The 14,827-nt window shown below is 39.5% G+C and overlaps 2 protein-coding genes across 10 annotated transcripts in view; one reads left to right on the top strand and one right to left on the bottom strand.

The window, feature by feature from the left end:
- The window catches only part of Pi31 (Proteasome inhibitor 31 kDa), a 59,117-nt gene that overhangs the window by 33,166 nt on the left and 11,124 nt on the right, over nt 1-14,827 (top strand). Inside the window, exon 2 of the mRNA XM_076828995.1 lies at nt 11,547-11,911. Within this exon, the coding sequence (XP_076685110.1) occupies nt 11,909-11,911 (3 nt within the window). The 5' untranslated portion in view covers nt 11,547-11,908. The remainder of the gene's footprint in view (nt 1-11,546; nt 11,912-14,827) is intronic.
- LOC143377560 (kinesin-like protein KIF13A) overlaps nt 1-14,827 on the bottom strand; it is a 133,503-nt gene that overhangs the window by 111,995 nt on the left and 6,681 nt on the right. For all 9 annotated transcript variants that reach the window (XM_076828963.1, XM_076828969.1, XM_076828964.1 and 6 more), the window contains exon 2: nt 1,470-1,557. In XM_076828963.1, coding sequence (XP_076685078.1) covers nt 1,470-1,557 — 88 coding nt within the window. The remainder of the gene's footprint in view (nt 1-1,469; nt 1,558-14,827) is intronic.

Raw genomic sequence — 14,827 nt, 5'->3', positions numbered from 1 at the left:
CGAATCGAACTTCATTAAATGCATAAACTTCCACGGTCCTGGCATGCCCTCGAACAATACGATTATCGAGGGCCTTGCGTAGCAGAGTGAGTTTTTCACCGAAGTAAAACAACAGCGAACGCTAATTAATTTCTCCTTCGAACGAATGATGTCTTACGAACGTTCGAAGCGTGGGTGAACCGTCTGTTTGCGAAAATAATTGCAAAGAGTGCCACCCTTGCCGACGTCACCAGCCGATTTAAAGTTATTTTTAAAACTCTATTCATATATGCATCTCCCTAGGGAAGAAAAGCTCAGAGGCACGCCACGGAAATTGCAACCGTGTCTGTCGCGAAATTGAGTTTGCTTTTAGTCCCTGTTAAAAAGGGGGCATTAGGCACTCTATCGAAGCCCGTGACGCGTGCCAAACTTTTTTCAAACTTCGTGGGATATTCAAATTTTCGGTATTATGAGTGGGCGTATGTGACGTTCTCCTGTTATTTTTCATTTTGGATGTAAACATTATAATGTTAAGAATTTGATCTGCTAGCGACACTTTTTTTTTAATATTATTTATGTTACCCCCTCCCCAAAAAGAAAGCGCATGATTGAATTGAAGAAATCAAGGAAAAGATGAAGAATTTGATCAAACAGTTGTATTGGAAAAAAGCAAGAGAGGAAGACGATAAAGAATCTTCGCAGCGACAATTGCAACGCGCCACAAACAGAAACGCTCGGTGCCACGTGAATCCCCGGGGCAAACTAATTCCACCAGGTCTTCCCCCGCGCGTGTCCTTTGCCGTGGACGATGGAAAAAAAGCTCCTCGAACGCAGGATGCCTCGAGGTACGTGCTAGTCATCCACTCGACTGCTGTTTTTCATCGCGCCCCTCGCGAGCGACGGAATTAATGCAATTGCAAATTGACGCTCTCCACTCCTCTGTCATTAATTCGCGTCTTTAGAGCTCCGCTTTACACGCCCCTGATGGATCATCACGGCCCTAAGTGCCAGCCATCGCGTGCCAACGAAAGGGACCAAAATGATATCGATGGCCACTTTCAACTAAATAGTGGTTAATTCAAAATATTCTGAGATTTAGTTTATTCTAACCCGTTTCGAAAGTCGGCAAATGCTATTCGAATTTCGAAAACAGCACCTGGTCGAATCGTCCTTAAATTGCGCAACGCTTTAAATTACGTAAAAGAATTTTAATAACTGAAAAAATGCAATGTAAAAGATATTACATAAGGCAGAGGGTTGGAATATAAAATCTTATGAATTCTTTTACCGGGGAGGGACGGAGTAAGACATCGCCAAAATTACCCTTACGTAATTTAATAACCACTAACGGAAATGCCCATCACTTCGTTTTACTTTGTATCAGTATTTACTTCTTTCCAACGAAGTTGCGTTTCGCGCGCTTACGTTTGTGAACGAAAAGCACACGCAATTAAGTAAGAAATGAATTCTGCTGAAACGCAGTCACTCACCGTTCGATTTTGTCCATCGTGCTGGGATGCTGCAAGATGGTTTGCTGTCCAGACATTTCGACGACGCATTGTGTACCGAGTTCCAGCTCTGCAAAATGAACAGTGTCGATCAGAAACGCGTGGATACGTGGCCATTTTGAGGGGAAAAGGATTTTTTTCAGGCGCACACCGTGACGAATATTTAAAGTAACTTTGTTCGTACAACTAGTCCATCCTGAAGTATTTATAAAGATACAAATTCAGAGTAACATAAAGATTAGATTTTAAAAGTAATGAAAATTTTGAGGAGGAAAGGTATTGAAACCCACATTCATCGTTTGTTTTGAGTAGGTAATTAGCTGCTATCCAGATATGTAATCAATTTACAAGTTCATAATGAGATGCTTGAAATGCAGGGATTATTCTTGTTGCATCAATTAATATACATCGATAAATACTTCAAGCTTAAATCAGCAATCCTTAATGATGTAGTAATAGTGCACATTTCAGGCATCGCAGAAATTATCTGGCTTTAAAATAAAAAAATAAAACAAGTCAGCTGAAATCATATAGTGACACAAATTAAATATAAAACTCCATTATCTCTGTGCTCCACAAATTTAATTGTAGATTTGTTATTCTTCCTATCGCAAATGATATTCAATACCTTTATTTACTTTTCCCAGGATAACGTTAAATTTAATATGAGCAAATATTGCTGATGATTGCAGTCGTACAGAAGTTTGTGATTAAATTTCTCTCATCTCTGTGCTCTATAAATTTAATTCCACATTTTCGATTATTCCTCTCGCAAATCATAGTCGATATCTTCATTCCCTTTTCGCAGAATGACGGTACATTTACCGCGACCAAATGTTCCGCAAAAATCATAGGAACGTACAAAATTGTGATGGTAACAGTCGCGCAAAAATTTATGATCAGAGTTGCTTTTTCTTCGGAGCAAAGCTCCCTTCAAGCTCCCAACGCAATACACCAGTTATCGCAGTCTACATTAGCACTAGGATAATCAGTTCCGTGTTTATGAAGACACGATGTTCGCGAAGCATCGGTGCGAATTTGCTATGGCAGCTGCTGCAGCCACAACGTTACGAACTCCATCAACGTTCGACAAGGCCCGTTCCCATTGACGTCCGTGATATACAACTGAATATACATTGTATGCTCAAGGGGATTTATCTAATTATAAGCCCCGAGCATGCTGAGCAGCAGCTTAAACATTATTCATGCACCACGCTGTGATGCTGGCGTCGAACAAATTTTCGATCGACGAAGGCTCGCTTGGAATTTACAAGGGAAAATGTAATTGCGTCTTTGTCCAGCGGTAACGAGACCGTAAATACTAGGAATTAGAAAATTCGAGACAGTGGAGTAAAGGGGCGAGAGATTTTATTATAAATCTGAAGGATATGAGCATTGTAAGGATTTCTACTTGAAATGGGCCATAAATTCAGCTTTGAAGGTGTAATCAGAATTTTATCTTCTGTTTTCTTTATCTTAACGTGGGAGATTTGAACGATCCACGTCGAAGGACTGTTGCTCGTGTATCCTAGACACAAACTCGTTTAAACTTAGCTCATTTTTAGATCGAGAAGTCCCAGTGGGAACTTGGAGGAGTGAAGTCTGTTTCTGTACTTTATTACATTTCTTTGCTTTAACAGTAGTTTTCGGCTCGTTGGGTGGAAAGGATTTCGTAGAGGTAATATGTTCATGGAAATCGGGGTTTAAAGTTTGAACGAACGAGGTCAGAGTATTTTCTGCTTGATATTCGACGACTCTGCGTGGCAGAGAAAGAACGCAATTAATTTTCAATGTTTAATAACTAGATGGGAGAAAGTTCGACGATTTCATAGGTTCTTTCAACCACGACTGAAGAAATTTTCGAACGATCCCATGCTCCTTGATTTGATATTTTTCTGAGCTTAACATTGTATGAATTAAATCACAGTTTCGTACTTTATCTGCAAATTTATGAAGTGGAATAAGGAAACCATATTTGTTTTAGAGATGATCGAGGAATTTGGTTTCAGAATGCTTTGAGTCCAACGAAGAAATAGCAAAGAAAATTGTGATAGGCTTGTATGTGTTGTGTTTTAAAATTTTAAGCATGTATCTTGACTGTGGATGGTGCCAGCATGATTAAGAAGTGTGAATCACTGTGCTTAATTATGAAAAACTGGAGTCACTGGCGACCAAACAGCGAGATATTGATATCTGTGCAAGCGAAACACTGCGATTGCTATGGGTAGAGATAACACGTGTTGGAGATAAATTGGGGCAGTGATCACTGAAGGATTGAATGTCAAAACACATCTAATTTTACTGTGAAATATTCTGGAGATGAATGGATTCGTTATCGATTGTATTTTTATCGCCATTATAAAGTGTGGAAAATATTTGAAGTCAGACATCTCGCAAGCTAACTGCTAAAGTATTTCCATTCCTTTCTTTCACTTTTCACCTAAAACCACTCCATTTCTAAAGTTCCCGCCTGAATGAATCTTAATAAATTAACATTCACTTTCGTAGTCATAAATACATTATGCATTTGCATCTTCTTTTAAAAGAATCATATCATATCACCATCATACATATGAAAGTATAAAAGTGAAATGGGTGAACAACTGTACATTGCACATCCACCACTGCAACTGCAACAAAGATTTTGTCACAGGAAAAGTAGATCTTTTAATCGAAAGTAATGTTTTCATTGAAAGGAGAAAGCTACTTTTGAATTCAGTGTTGAAATAAAAATAGACTACAAAAATCTGAAATTGTGTAGATTGTAGAATATAAAACTACTACTTTATTTAATTCAAAACACCCACAGATATAGTAGTGAGATAAGACAACTTTTATAAAGTAAAGACAACTTATCCCATTTGCGTGTAATAGACAACGTGTTGATACCTAAAAGAAAACACTTCAAAACTGTAAATCTTGATATTACACCAACAAGCTCAAGACGAGCTCAAGTCTTCCTCCCCTTTTCCATGGCCAAAGGAACATACGTTACAGCAGCAATAAAAGAGGGGCCCAAACGGCGACCACCGTGGGGCTAATAAAAAGACGAAGCTACCCCGAGGAGGGGGCGAGGGAATGGAGCAAATAAGAAGGCAGGGGAAGCCGTACAACGTTGTAATACATCTTACAGCGGTCGCGCCTCGTAGTGCCCGTCACATGTACACCCACGCGTAATCGTATCACGCGGCAACAGTTCGCGGGTAAACATTCACGCTCGTGTTATTCAAACAAGCCGCGACGCTCGGTCGATTCGATCGATCCCCGCGATAGGGCTGAAGAGGCCAGGAAACCTGCGGTTCTGTTGCGAGGGAACACTTTTCCCCGCTGGAAAATCGCTGCGCAAGGCAGTCGAATCTCCTGGCAATTTCCAAACAGCGAATTCTTTATCCCCCTACTGTGTTTGCTTCGCTCCTCTTTTCTCTGGCTTGAAATTCGAGTTTCCTCGTTTTTACAGCAAACACTTTGGCGGCGATAAAATCCTTCTGGGTGCTGCGAGCGGTAGAAGGAATCGTATAGGTACATTCTTCTGGTGCGTGTATACTTCAGTTTGTGGACGTTGGAGGGCGAGCTTGGTGCTTGTGTTGTTGGTATGTGGTTGAAGTGAATATCAAGTGAAGATAACACGAATTTTATGAATGAAACTTGATGTATTATGAATGAAAAGGAAAACGTTAAGAACGATCCCTATTTCCCAAGTATGTGCACTATCCACTCTATCCAGGCCCGCGTTTATACTTCTGGAGGCCCCAGGCCCAAGATATTTACGAAGCCTCAAAAGAACAAGTCTATTTCAGTTAATCAAATTCGTACACATTTTTAAAGTGTGGCCCCATAGAGAGTGAGGTCCCGCCTTGTGCTAAATGCGAACCTGGCACTATTCATGCATAACAATATAATAAACAAGTTGAAATGGAATATGTCAGAGATATTAGTCACAGCGTAATGTGGAAGATAGAATAATAATGCATAATCGATGAGGCCATTTAAGCCAGTAGAAGAGCAGGTAGAAGACGCGCGGGCGGGGAAATACGTAGGGAAGCCATGCACCAGGTCTTACGACAGTCTTATGACAGTCACGAGTCATAACGCTCGTAACATTCAACTCAGTATGCATACGTAATCGCATAAGGCGTCAAATCCATACTAAGCGAGCCGCCTTTAGCTTTATTCAAACGCATCGGCGACCTGCTCGGCCAATTGGATCGATACTCCTGTTCATTCATGACTCGTCACGCTCCGTGACGCAGGGATCGGTTTTCTTGTGGTGGCTGCCTTGCAAGAATGTCGAATCCCTTTCTTAAATCCACAGACAGAGAAGATTTATATAACAGAGGAAGGGTAATATTACTGCCACCCTGCAATCGCAATTTTAAAATCCCTCGTAGAGACACAGAAAAGTAGATACTACCTCATATTGCTATATTAGAGATTTAAACGAAAGGAGCTACAAAGAAGGGCAAGAGAATTATCTTCAGTAGGAAGTAGACAAGGAGGATCTTCCATGAATAAAGGCCAAAAAGTTTTTTTACTACAAGTTGTATACTTTTTTTTATAAAAATCCAGAAGATCTCCTATTTTTTGAGCGATTTGATGAGAATGTTCCCTTAATGGAAAAGGAATTGTGCTCGTATATGCAGTTTGGTTCTTCACGAGTTCCAAGAAAAAAATGATATGAGAATGAGGATTAAATATATTCGCACTGAATTTGCAAAATTTTATTGAACCGCGTATCTGATCTTCCTCATCTTCTGCGAGTTTCATCGCAGCGAAAGGATTCTATGAACTGGCTGAAGAACTCAAGGAAGGGTCAGAGCTAAGCCCATCAACGGTGACGACTCAACTCGCCCGTCCATTGACACTTTCATTCATGTTCATTGACGAGAATCTCACGCGCGAGCGTGCGTACGCTGCGTGCGACTTATCGAGCGTGCCCACGCACAACGGTCGTGCCTTAGGAGTTTTAATTACCTTTGTCACGGAGACGTGTCGCCGCGTTGATCACGGCGATCCTCTCCAGCGAGACGATGGACTATGCTAAACGATGGTAAACTTATCTACGTGATGCATCGGGGAACTTGAGGCGAGAGGTTGTAGACAGAATATGACATAATGCGTGGAACTTATTTCAGAGGTGATTCAACATTTAACACTGAGTGGCGCAAGGTTTGGGAGGCTGCTCCTTCAAGTCGATTAGGTCTATTCGAGCAAGGCAATACAGAATATAGAACTATTGGTCAAAGGTTGCTCATCACTGTTCTAGAAATTCTTCCAGCAATTCTAAGGCTTAATGCATCGCGTGCATCCTGTTCATCTACTCGCCAAAGTAATCAAATCGTGTGAGATCCTCAAATTAGTACAATTATTTGGTAAAAAACTATCTTATACCATTTTATAAATTATTTCACTTTGTCCTGTTGATAAGAACACTGAATGTTGGACAGGTGTTCTCGTTGAGCACCAAATACAAATTACATATGAACACAAAGTCCACTATATTTGCAAATAAAATGAAATCAAATCTATAATCGTACAATCCCCGGAGGATTAATAATACGTGTCCACAATATTTAAGCACTCAAAATTCAAACATAATCCCCAGCAACAATCGCGCTATATAGTAACGATCGCACTGACCACACCCCTAAATCGGGACCTAAAATTTTTTCCTCCTCGTGGCCGAAGGGTTACGTCGTCAGGGGGCAATTAATACGTTCCCTTTAGCTTGCCACGTTCAATTTTCATTAGCCGCTGGACGATTCCTTTGGCTGGATATCCTTCCGTTCCGTCTCGGCGAGAGTAGCGAACGAGTGCTTCTTTCAGTTAATTAGAGTCCGCGGAGGGTTCTTTGGTTTTGTTCGGAACTCCGCGAAACGGCGGAATTTCGTTCTCCCTTTCTTTTTCTTTTCCGCCGACCGACATTTTTCGAGGGCGCAGCAAAAACGAAAGGATCGCCAGTAATCTCGTTGAACTGGAACGTTAATGGCCCACGAAAGGGGAAAAGCAGGCGAACTTAACGTGGGTAATCTTTGCCCTTTGCCTTGGTCCCTTTATATCATTGTCTGCTTGCTTTTACCTATTTAGAATTTTACTTTGTTTGGGAGAATTCCAGTGGATTTCTTGGCGCCACTGACATTACACAAAGGGTAATAATTGCGTATTAAATATTAGTAGCTAGCTGTACCTTGTGTTTTACACGACATAGTAAAAAATCTATAAAAAAAAGAAGAGATTAAGTAAAGAATCTAAAAAAAATAATTAAGTCTGTATATCGCGAAACGGAAAGAAATCACTTAAACCATTTTCATAATCACCGGCACAAATATATTTCAAAATTTATATCGAATAGAGGAGGGGAGTGCCAATATATACTTAGCTTTGTATTAAGTTGGCTATGCAGACGTAGAAATATTTTAATATTCTTTGGCTTTCGAATATCGTTCAAAGAGACGAACAAAAGTGACAGGCGATAAAGAAGTAACGGACGAATTGTGTGGCATTAGCATATTGAAAAATTGTGTGATGTAACATTACGTTTACACAGCGAAACGATATTCAAACGACACACGTGGAAAATTCCCTGTGAGTCACCACTATAGCGTCAGGAAGCGTGAAAATACTGTTGACAGCTGATATTAATTTGATGCTAAAGCGTCAGCTGCAATGTTAACGAGTTTAGATAATTAGAAACAGTCGAAGGTAGATATGAAGTATGGTGTATGAAGATAAGGAAGTTTTCAAGTACAAGGTTTTATTATTTACAGCCTTCGCTGCAGAATGCTCTAATTTACTAGTTATCGTTCAGGAATTTATTTCATTTTTCAACTTTGTAAAATAAATGAAACAGAAAGGAAAAAGGCGGTACCAGAAGCAGTAATTTCAAATTTTTCCAGAATACTGATATTAACTTTTCTGGAACACAGTGACTTCTAATTGGTTTCTAACTTATAAAAGAACTAAGTACTAATCTCTCCGCTCTGTTTTTTTATTCTCTTCGAAATCTATCGGGAAGGATTTCCTCGCATTAACCATTCTCACGCATTTATATTATTTTCTAAAAACCACAAAGGTTACAAGTAGCACTAGTAATAATTTACCCTATAATTTAGTACGTATTATTTACATGTCTAACCCAGAAACTCCAGAGAAACTCGATGAATTTCTTCGTTCCACGCTGTAATTGCGCAATTCTCCTGGATTACTACGATGCACATTCTTTTGCCAGCGAATGTTTCCGCGGTGTTATTCATTCAGGATTCCTGTCGTCTTGAGAATTTTGTACGAAAGCAGTTTTTAACAGTAGTACAATGAAAGAAGAATATTTATTACATTTGTCCAAAAGTAACGATAGAGTAGATAACATTCTACTGAGCGTTGCACGATTTTCCTGGCAACGAATTTTCCCCAGATTGTTTAGTAAAATCTTGACATAGCTAGACTAGCAGGGTGCACCTCGGGTAAACATCGCTTTCGTTTTCTTTGAATCCATCTGCTGCGCCAGGTAGACAGGTGTCTCGAGCTGGTTTAGGTCCGAGTTAAAAAGACAAGACACTCGAGTGTTCGAGGGAAAGAAGCTCGGCGAATATTTTTAACCCTCGCAAATCGGAATCCTTGCTATTTCGTGAACCAGAATTATTTTACGGAAAACGATGGCAGCGGAAGTGTAGAAAATGTTGTCAAAAGATTGTTTTTATAGTAATAGGTTCGATGCATCGATATTTTTCCATTTCTTTGGAGTCACAGATATTTCTGGATCAGTTTTAAAATTGTAATGAGAACTGATTATTAACCTGGCGCCACCAAAAATGTGATAATTAATTTTCACGAACCCTTTAGTTATGGACACCAAAGTAATTAAACCAATATTTACGTGCCTTTCGAATATTTCGATAAGTCGACGATTGTTTCGATAATACATAGATCGAGAGTCCCCTCTAAAGGACTATTATTTTCAGGAATGCACAAGGTAGGGTTCCACCACGTGACGCAAAGAAAAGCAAAAGTTTCTAGAAATTTTATTCATATTTTTCTGATTTAAATGCGATTCACTTCCTTCCACTCACAATCCCTCGTTTTCTTTAGAACCTAGTTTTCTACAGAATAGGTAAAAACACGTTCTTATATTTCTAAAAATCACGAGCCAAGCAACAGGGCACGTACGTATATCGTTAAGTGCGTTAGAGAATAGTCAAAGAGCTTTTTTAATCGATACTTCTTTCGCCGCACAAAGCGCACGCGTGTGTCTCGAATGAATAAATGTTTCAGGAGGATACACGTACGCCTCGAAAAGCAACCGTGCATTCATGCAACGGGCGTGTGTGCGTTCGTGTAAAATCCATCTGTTTCACACACACACACACACGCACGTGGGTTAAAGTGAAATTGCTACTTTCTTTCCCAAAGGGCGTGCATGTGTTCCCCGTCCTTTTTGCTCACTTTCTTCCCTCCCCCTTCAGCGTCTTGCTCAATTCCTGTCTTTCACAGAAAATGTGTGTCGAAGTGTATGTCATGCGCTTTGAAAAATATGGCTTTCTGCTTTGCAAGTGTGATAGGTATTATTATTCAAGTGCAAGGGAGGTTCGTCCATTTTAATGAATCTTGTAAACTTTTATCCCCATGTCTCCTTAATTAAGTATGCACGTAAAGGTAGAAATGAAAATGATATTGGTTGACTGGAATTTTGGGATAGTTTGTTACAGAATGGTCGCAAGGACTGCATTTAGTAATGCGTAATAGAAAAACGTGGTTTCTATTGAAAATTTTTGAGAACTTTTTTAACTACGAAATTGATGTTAGATTATATAAACATATGAGCGTGGAAACCCAAACTGATCAATTCTATAAAATAGAAGGTAGAGAAGTTTACTAATTATGTGTTTCAGTACTACTAGGGAGTACTTATGTGAGCGCCAAGAGCGCCTCCTAGTGGTATCGAACTTCAAATTAACGTTACATACTGATTTCACTATACTTTCCAAAAACGTTAATTTTAAATTACTAATCTTGAAATTACAGTACTATATAATATGCATACGACTGTATTAAGATCACTAGTAATCGTACAGAAACACAAAGCCTCAAGTAACAGTGGCTCTATCACGTGCCAACGCCTTTCCAACTCACATAAAGGCAATTTCTAACGAGGTAAAGGGTTCTCAGCGACAGATACCCTCACTAATACGAGTGCAGGTGAATTTTTAACGAAACTCAAAGCCAACCGCGATTAATCGGGGTCCATGGAGCGCATAGTTTACAGAGGACGCGATCCTCGCTGCGCCATTAACGATTCGCAACGCTCTGACTCGTTGTCCCTTCGAACGAGCATAAATCCTTCCCCCTTGACCTTTTCACGTATTCCAAACAGAGAACGCATATCTGGGTCTGCGGACCTCCTACGCCACCGTTCCTACGAGCGCTTTAACGAGACGAAATGATGCGCTTGTAACGGAGAGAAGAAAATTCCATTGAAAAGCTCCCGCGGCAGGAAAACTCCCTGCTCGTGGAAAATGAACGCGCTCCTACGAACTTCAGGATCAAAGCAACAGCTGCAGTAGCCGCTGGAGCCGCTAACTCTCCCAGACGGATCGCAAATATCTCGCGTAACGAACGGCTCGGTTTACTGTCCCAGCTCGAACGCCTTTGACGCGCTTATAACGAGGGCGAAGGCATACAAGTCTCTTAAACTGTGCCATCGATGTCCCCTTAGTCCAAATAATGTTTTATTAAGTAATTGTTAGTATTTGCGTATAGTTCCTGATCGTTTTTGCGATTCTATAAATTATTTTCCATTTCTGGGATTTCGAACACAGTCGAATGTTCGGTTAAAAGGTTCTCGGCATTTAATTGTTATCTACGTGGACTCTTTAAATATCCTGCTTTGCATAAACCTGAAGCCGCTTTATCGCGATCGATACGGTGATATCGTATTATAAATAAATTTCACAACTGCAGGCCAGTGGGCATTAATTATTTCCCGATGTCGATTTCCGTTGTTTTATGTCACTGACTCTGCAACGATGATAATATTAATTTCTTTCGGGCATTCACAATTTGATCCAGGGACGAGCACTAAACGCTGATGCAGATTACTATGCAAAGATGACTATGTGACGATCGTGTCCAACGCGAATCACGATTCAACGATCGCCACGGCGGCGATAAAGCCCGATCGTTGTGCTTCGATAACTGTTGGCTACTCGCTCGACGATTTTGCACACATGCACGCGGAGGAGCGAAGCTCCATATTCCAAGCCCTTTGCCATGGGACAGCTTCAAAGAAGAGCAACGTGGGAGGGTAGCGTGGATCGATAGCGCGACGGGGTTAGTTTCCACAAAGCAGAGCAACGAATCGAGCGATTGTCAGAGGACAGTGTCGATGGCTGAGAGGATGTGGTCGAATTCTACGGATAGTTTGGAAATTAATGGTAGGGAAGATGTTTCTGGTAATCGGTTTGGTTTTGGGAACTGTAATTTGCTTTCAATTTTGATTTGCTGTAGTTTAGTACAGTGGTACCCCGAACTTACTTAGGTATGCATTAACGTTCGAGTGATCACATAGAAGTCGACGCCTGGCTCAATTTCGACCCGTATTAAGAGGGTACCTTTTTCGCCGATAGAAAAAAGGGACTTTTTCAGGAATTCATTCAAGATGTACCTGATGAATTGATTTCTTTTTTTTATCCGAAAGAGGATTCATTTTAGATTGGGTATATAAAAAATTGTTGATGGTGGATATAAGCAAGTATGGAAGAAAAATTAATTTAATTTTTGACTGACAATGAGTATCCATTTTGACGTGGCATGGCAATTGTCCACTCTTATACAGTAATTTATTGGAACACTCGATTAAGCGTTCCAAAGCATGAACTGTGATTACTTCTCAGAAATACTTGAGTCCCTGCAACCTGAGAGACTATTTCTGTGTAGGAGTAAGTAGATGGATTTTATTTTTTTGAGATTTTTATCTACGTACTTCTAATAGTTTATATTTCGCTTTAAACAGAATTCGTTTGCTACAGGTGAAAAATTAAAAATACTTTTTTAAATGATACAATTTGCAAAAGAAGACACACTACAATTTCTGTTGACATTTCTGCTAAAAGTGTATAACAAAATAAGCAACTAATACGATAGAAACGAGTATTTATAAGAGCATAGTAACAAAAGTGCAATGAAACGAGAACAGCAGCTAACTTATCGGAGAAATAATTGATCTAATTCAATCCTATTCCGTCTACTTCGCTTTATATATTACATAACTGCGTGAAGTGTACTTTGCGTTAGAAATTGTATTAATATAATTTAATTTGTAATGAAACCTCGACAATTTTCTTATCTAACTCGTACGTTTGCCAATGCTTTATCAGGACTTTGTCGATAGCAGGGGATGCTTCCTCTTTCCGTAGAAAGGTATCGCCACTTTTGTACTTTTAACGTTAATTTCGCAATGTCTCGCAGCGACAACGTTTCTCCAACCGCGATTGCTGTTTATATTTTTGGAACGCGCACTGCTCCAGGGGCATACTCGCTCCCAAGTAGGGCTCAAGTGCTGTGTTATTTTTTAACGCCACTTGAGGCGATTCTGTCGTGAATAAGTAGAAGTAACGAAGTTTCAAAGAAACGGATGCACGCCCTCCACTCGGGAAGGGAAATTAAAATTATCCAATTTATTCTCGTTTCTAATTTTAAAAGTAGACATTATCTCCAGCTCTTTTACTCGTTTTATCGAATTAAAACATTGCCGCAGAATTAAATTCCCTGCCCTTAACTTGAATTTCGCCGGATAAAATATTCAGTAAAATTTGATTTTATCAAGCAATGAATTTTAATGGAGTTATTTTACTTTTCCAAACAAACTTCAATTTTTAGGAAGTGTATATTGTTTAATAACTTGTGATGCGTCCCAATCATAAAAATATTAACAGTTTTTAGTGAATGTATAATTTTTAATAGCGAATGAATTTTGCTTGACAAATTAAAAAGTATCCGTGAATCGTATTTTCGATAAATCACAGTCAGCTTAAAATTCTTTGCGATCTCAGTCACTTGGATTCATCAAAATTCGTCTATATCCCTGGTGCTAAGATTATTTATAGCTGTGGAATTTCAAGAAGGAAATGACGAAGCTCCGAAGGGAAACGATAATTACGATTTTTCCCGGGAAAAGCCCCACCAGATCGATGTCGCGTGATTTCTCGAAGGAATTATTCACCTGTCGTATCGCGTGTATTTTGCAAGATACTGTTGATTGTCGAAGTCCACGAGATACGAGGAATTCTCTGATAACAGACTGTATTTATCAGCAACTTCGATCTAATTCACCACGATCCACGACTTTTCCGAAGTTTTATCTTGAGAAATATATCTTACTATAATGATTCGGTAAAAGTGTGCATTAATAATTAAAAACTCTACTGGAAAATAGCAATCTGATTGAATAGTTAATATCATTTGATATAATCTCGAAGATAAAAGGAAGGATTTCTGAGTACCTGGATATAAAAATTAAGTGCACTTCGAGTAAAAAGGAAATCCCAGTTGTTGAAGCTTTATGCACCTCGTGAAATTCTAAGGAAACACTAGTTTATGAAAATCCAAGCAGATCGTAAAATTGTAGGATTGAAAGTATAAACCAGAGATTCCTAAGGCACTCGGGCTACTCTTTAGCAAAAGAAATACATTCAGCAACGCGATGGTAGTAAAAAGTGTCTCGAAAGAACGCGTCAGATTTTTATAACGATAAAAGAAATACACCTATACCTCATTGGTAAAAAAGAAACTCCTTTCAATTAATAATTGAACTCCAATCGCCTACTTCGTCACTAGGTTCAGTTTCATTTTCTTAAATGCTCCATAGTTCTCTAATTTCCTAACCACGAGTGTAAAATATTTCTCCAATGTTCCCACAGTTATAAATATTCTTCCGAATATAATGAACTCCACATTTCTCAACAATTTTAACAAAAGTACACAAAAGATCCACGAAGCCTGGTACAAGCGCTAGTATCCTAAATCCTACTATAAACGCACAATTTGAACAAAATATTGTGCATTCAAATTTTATCGACCTGTCGCGTGACACTCGCAACATCGCGGAATAAGAATGATCTAATTAAACAAACCTCGGAATACAAGGGTCGCGAAAGCAGGTCGTGAATAGGCAGCGAGAGCGCGTTTAAGTAATTAGAAAAAGAAAAGGAGAGTAGGGTTGGGGCAAAAGTTGAAGCGAAAAAAAAAATACATAAGTTCGCAGCGACGTGTGCAAACGGAATAATTAAATACGATCGCGGTGAACGGAGAAGAAAGCACCAGGAACAAACACGGGCGGCGAGATAATTGCG

The sequence above is a fragment of the Andrena cerasifolii genome, chromosome 16, assembly GCF_050908995.1.
Source record: "Andrena cerasifolii isolate SP2316 chromosome 16, iyAndCera1_principal, whole genome shotgun sequence".
NCBI lineage: Eukaryota > Metazoa > Arthropoda > Insecta > Hymenoptera > Andrenidae > Andrena > Andrena cerasifolii.
Note: the sequence above shows the minus strand (reverse complement) of the source record. Positions and strands in the feature narration are given on the sequence as shown.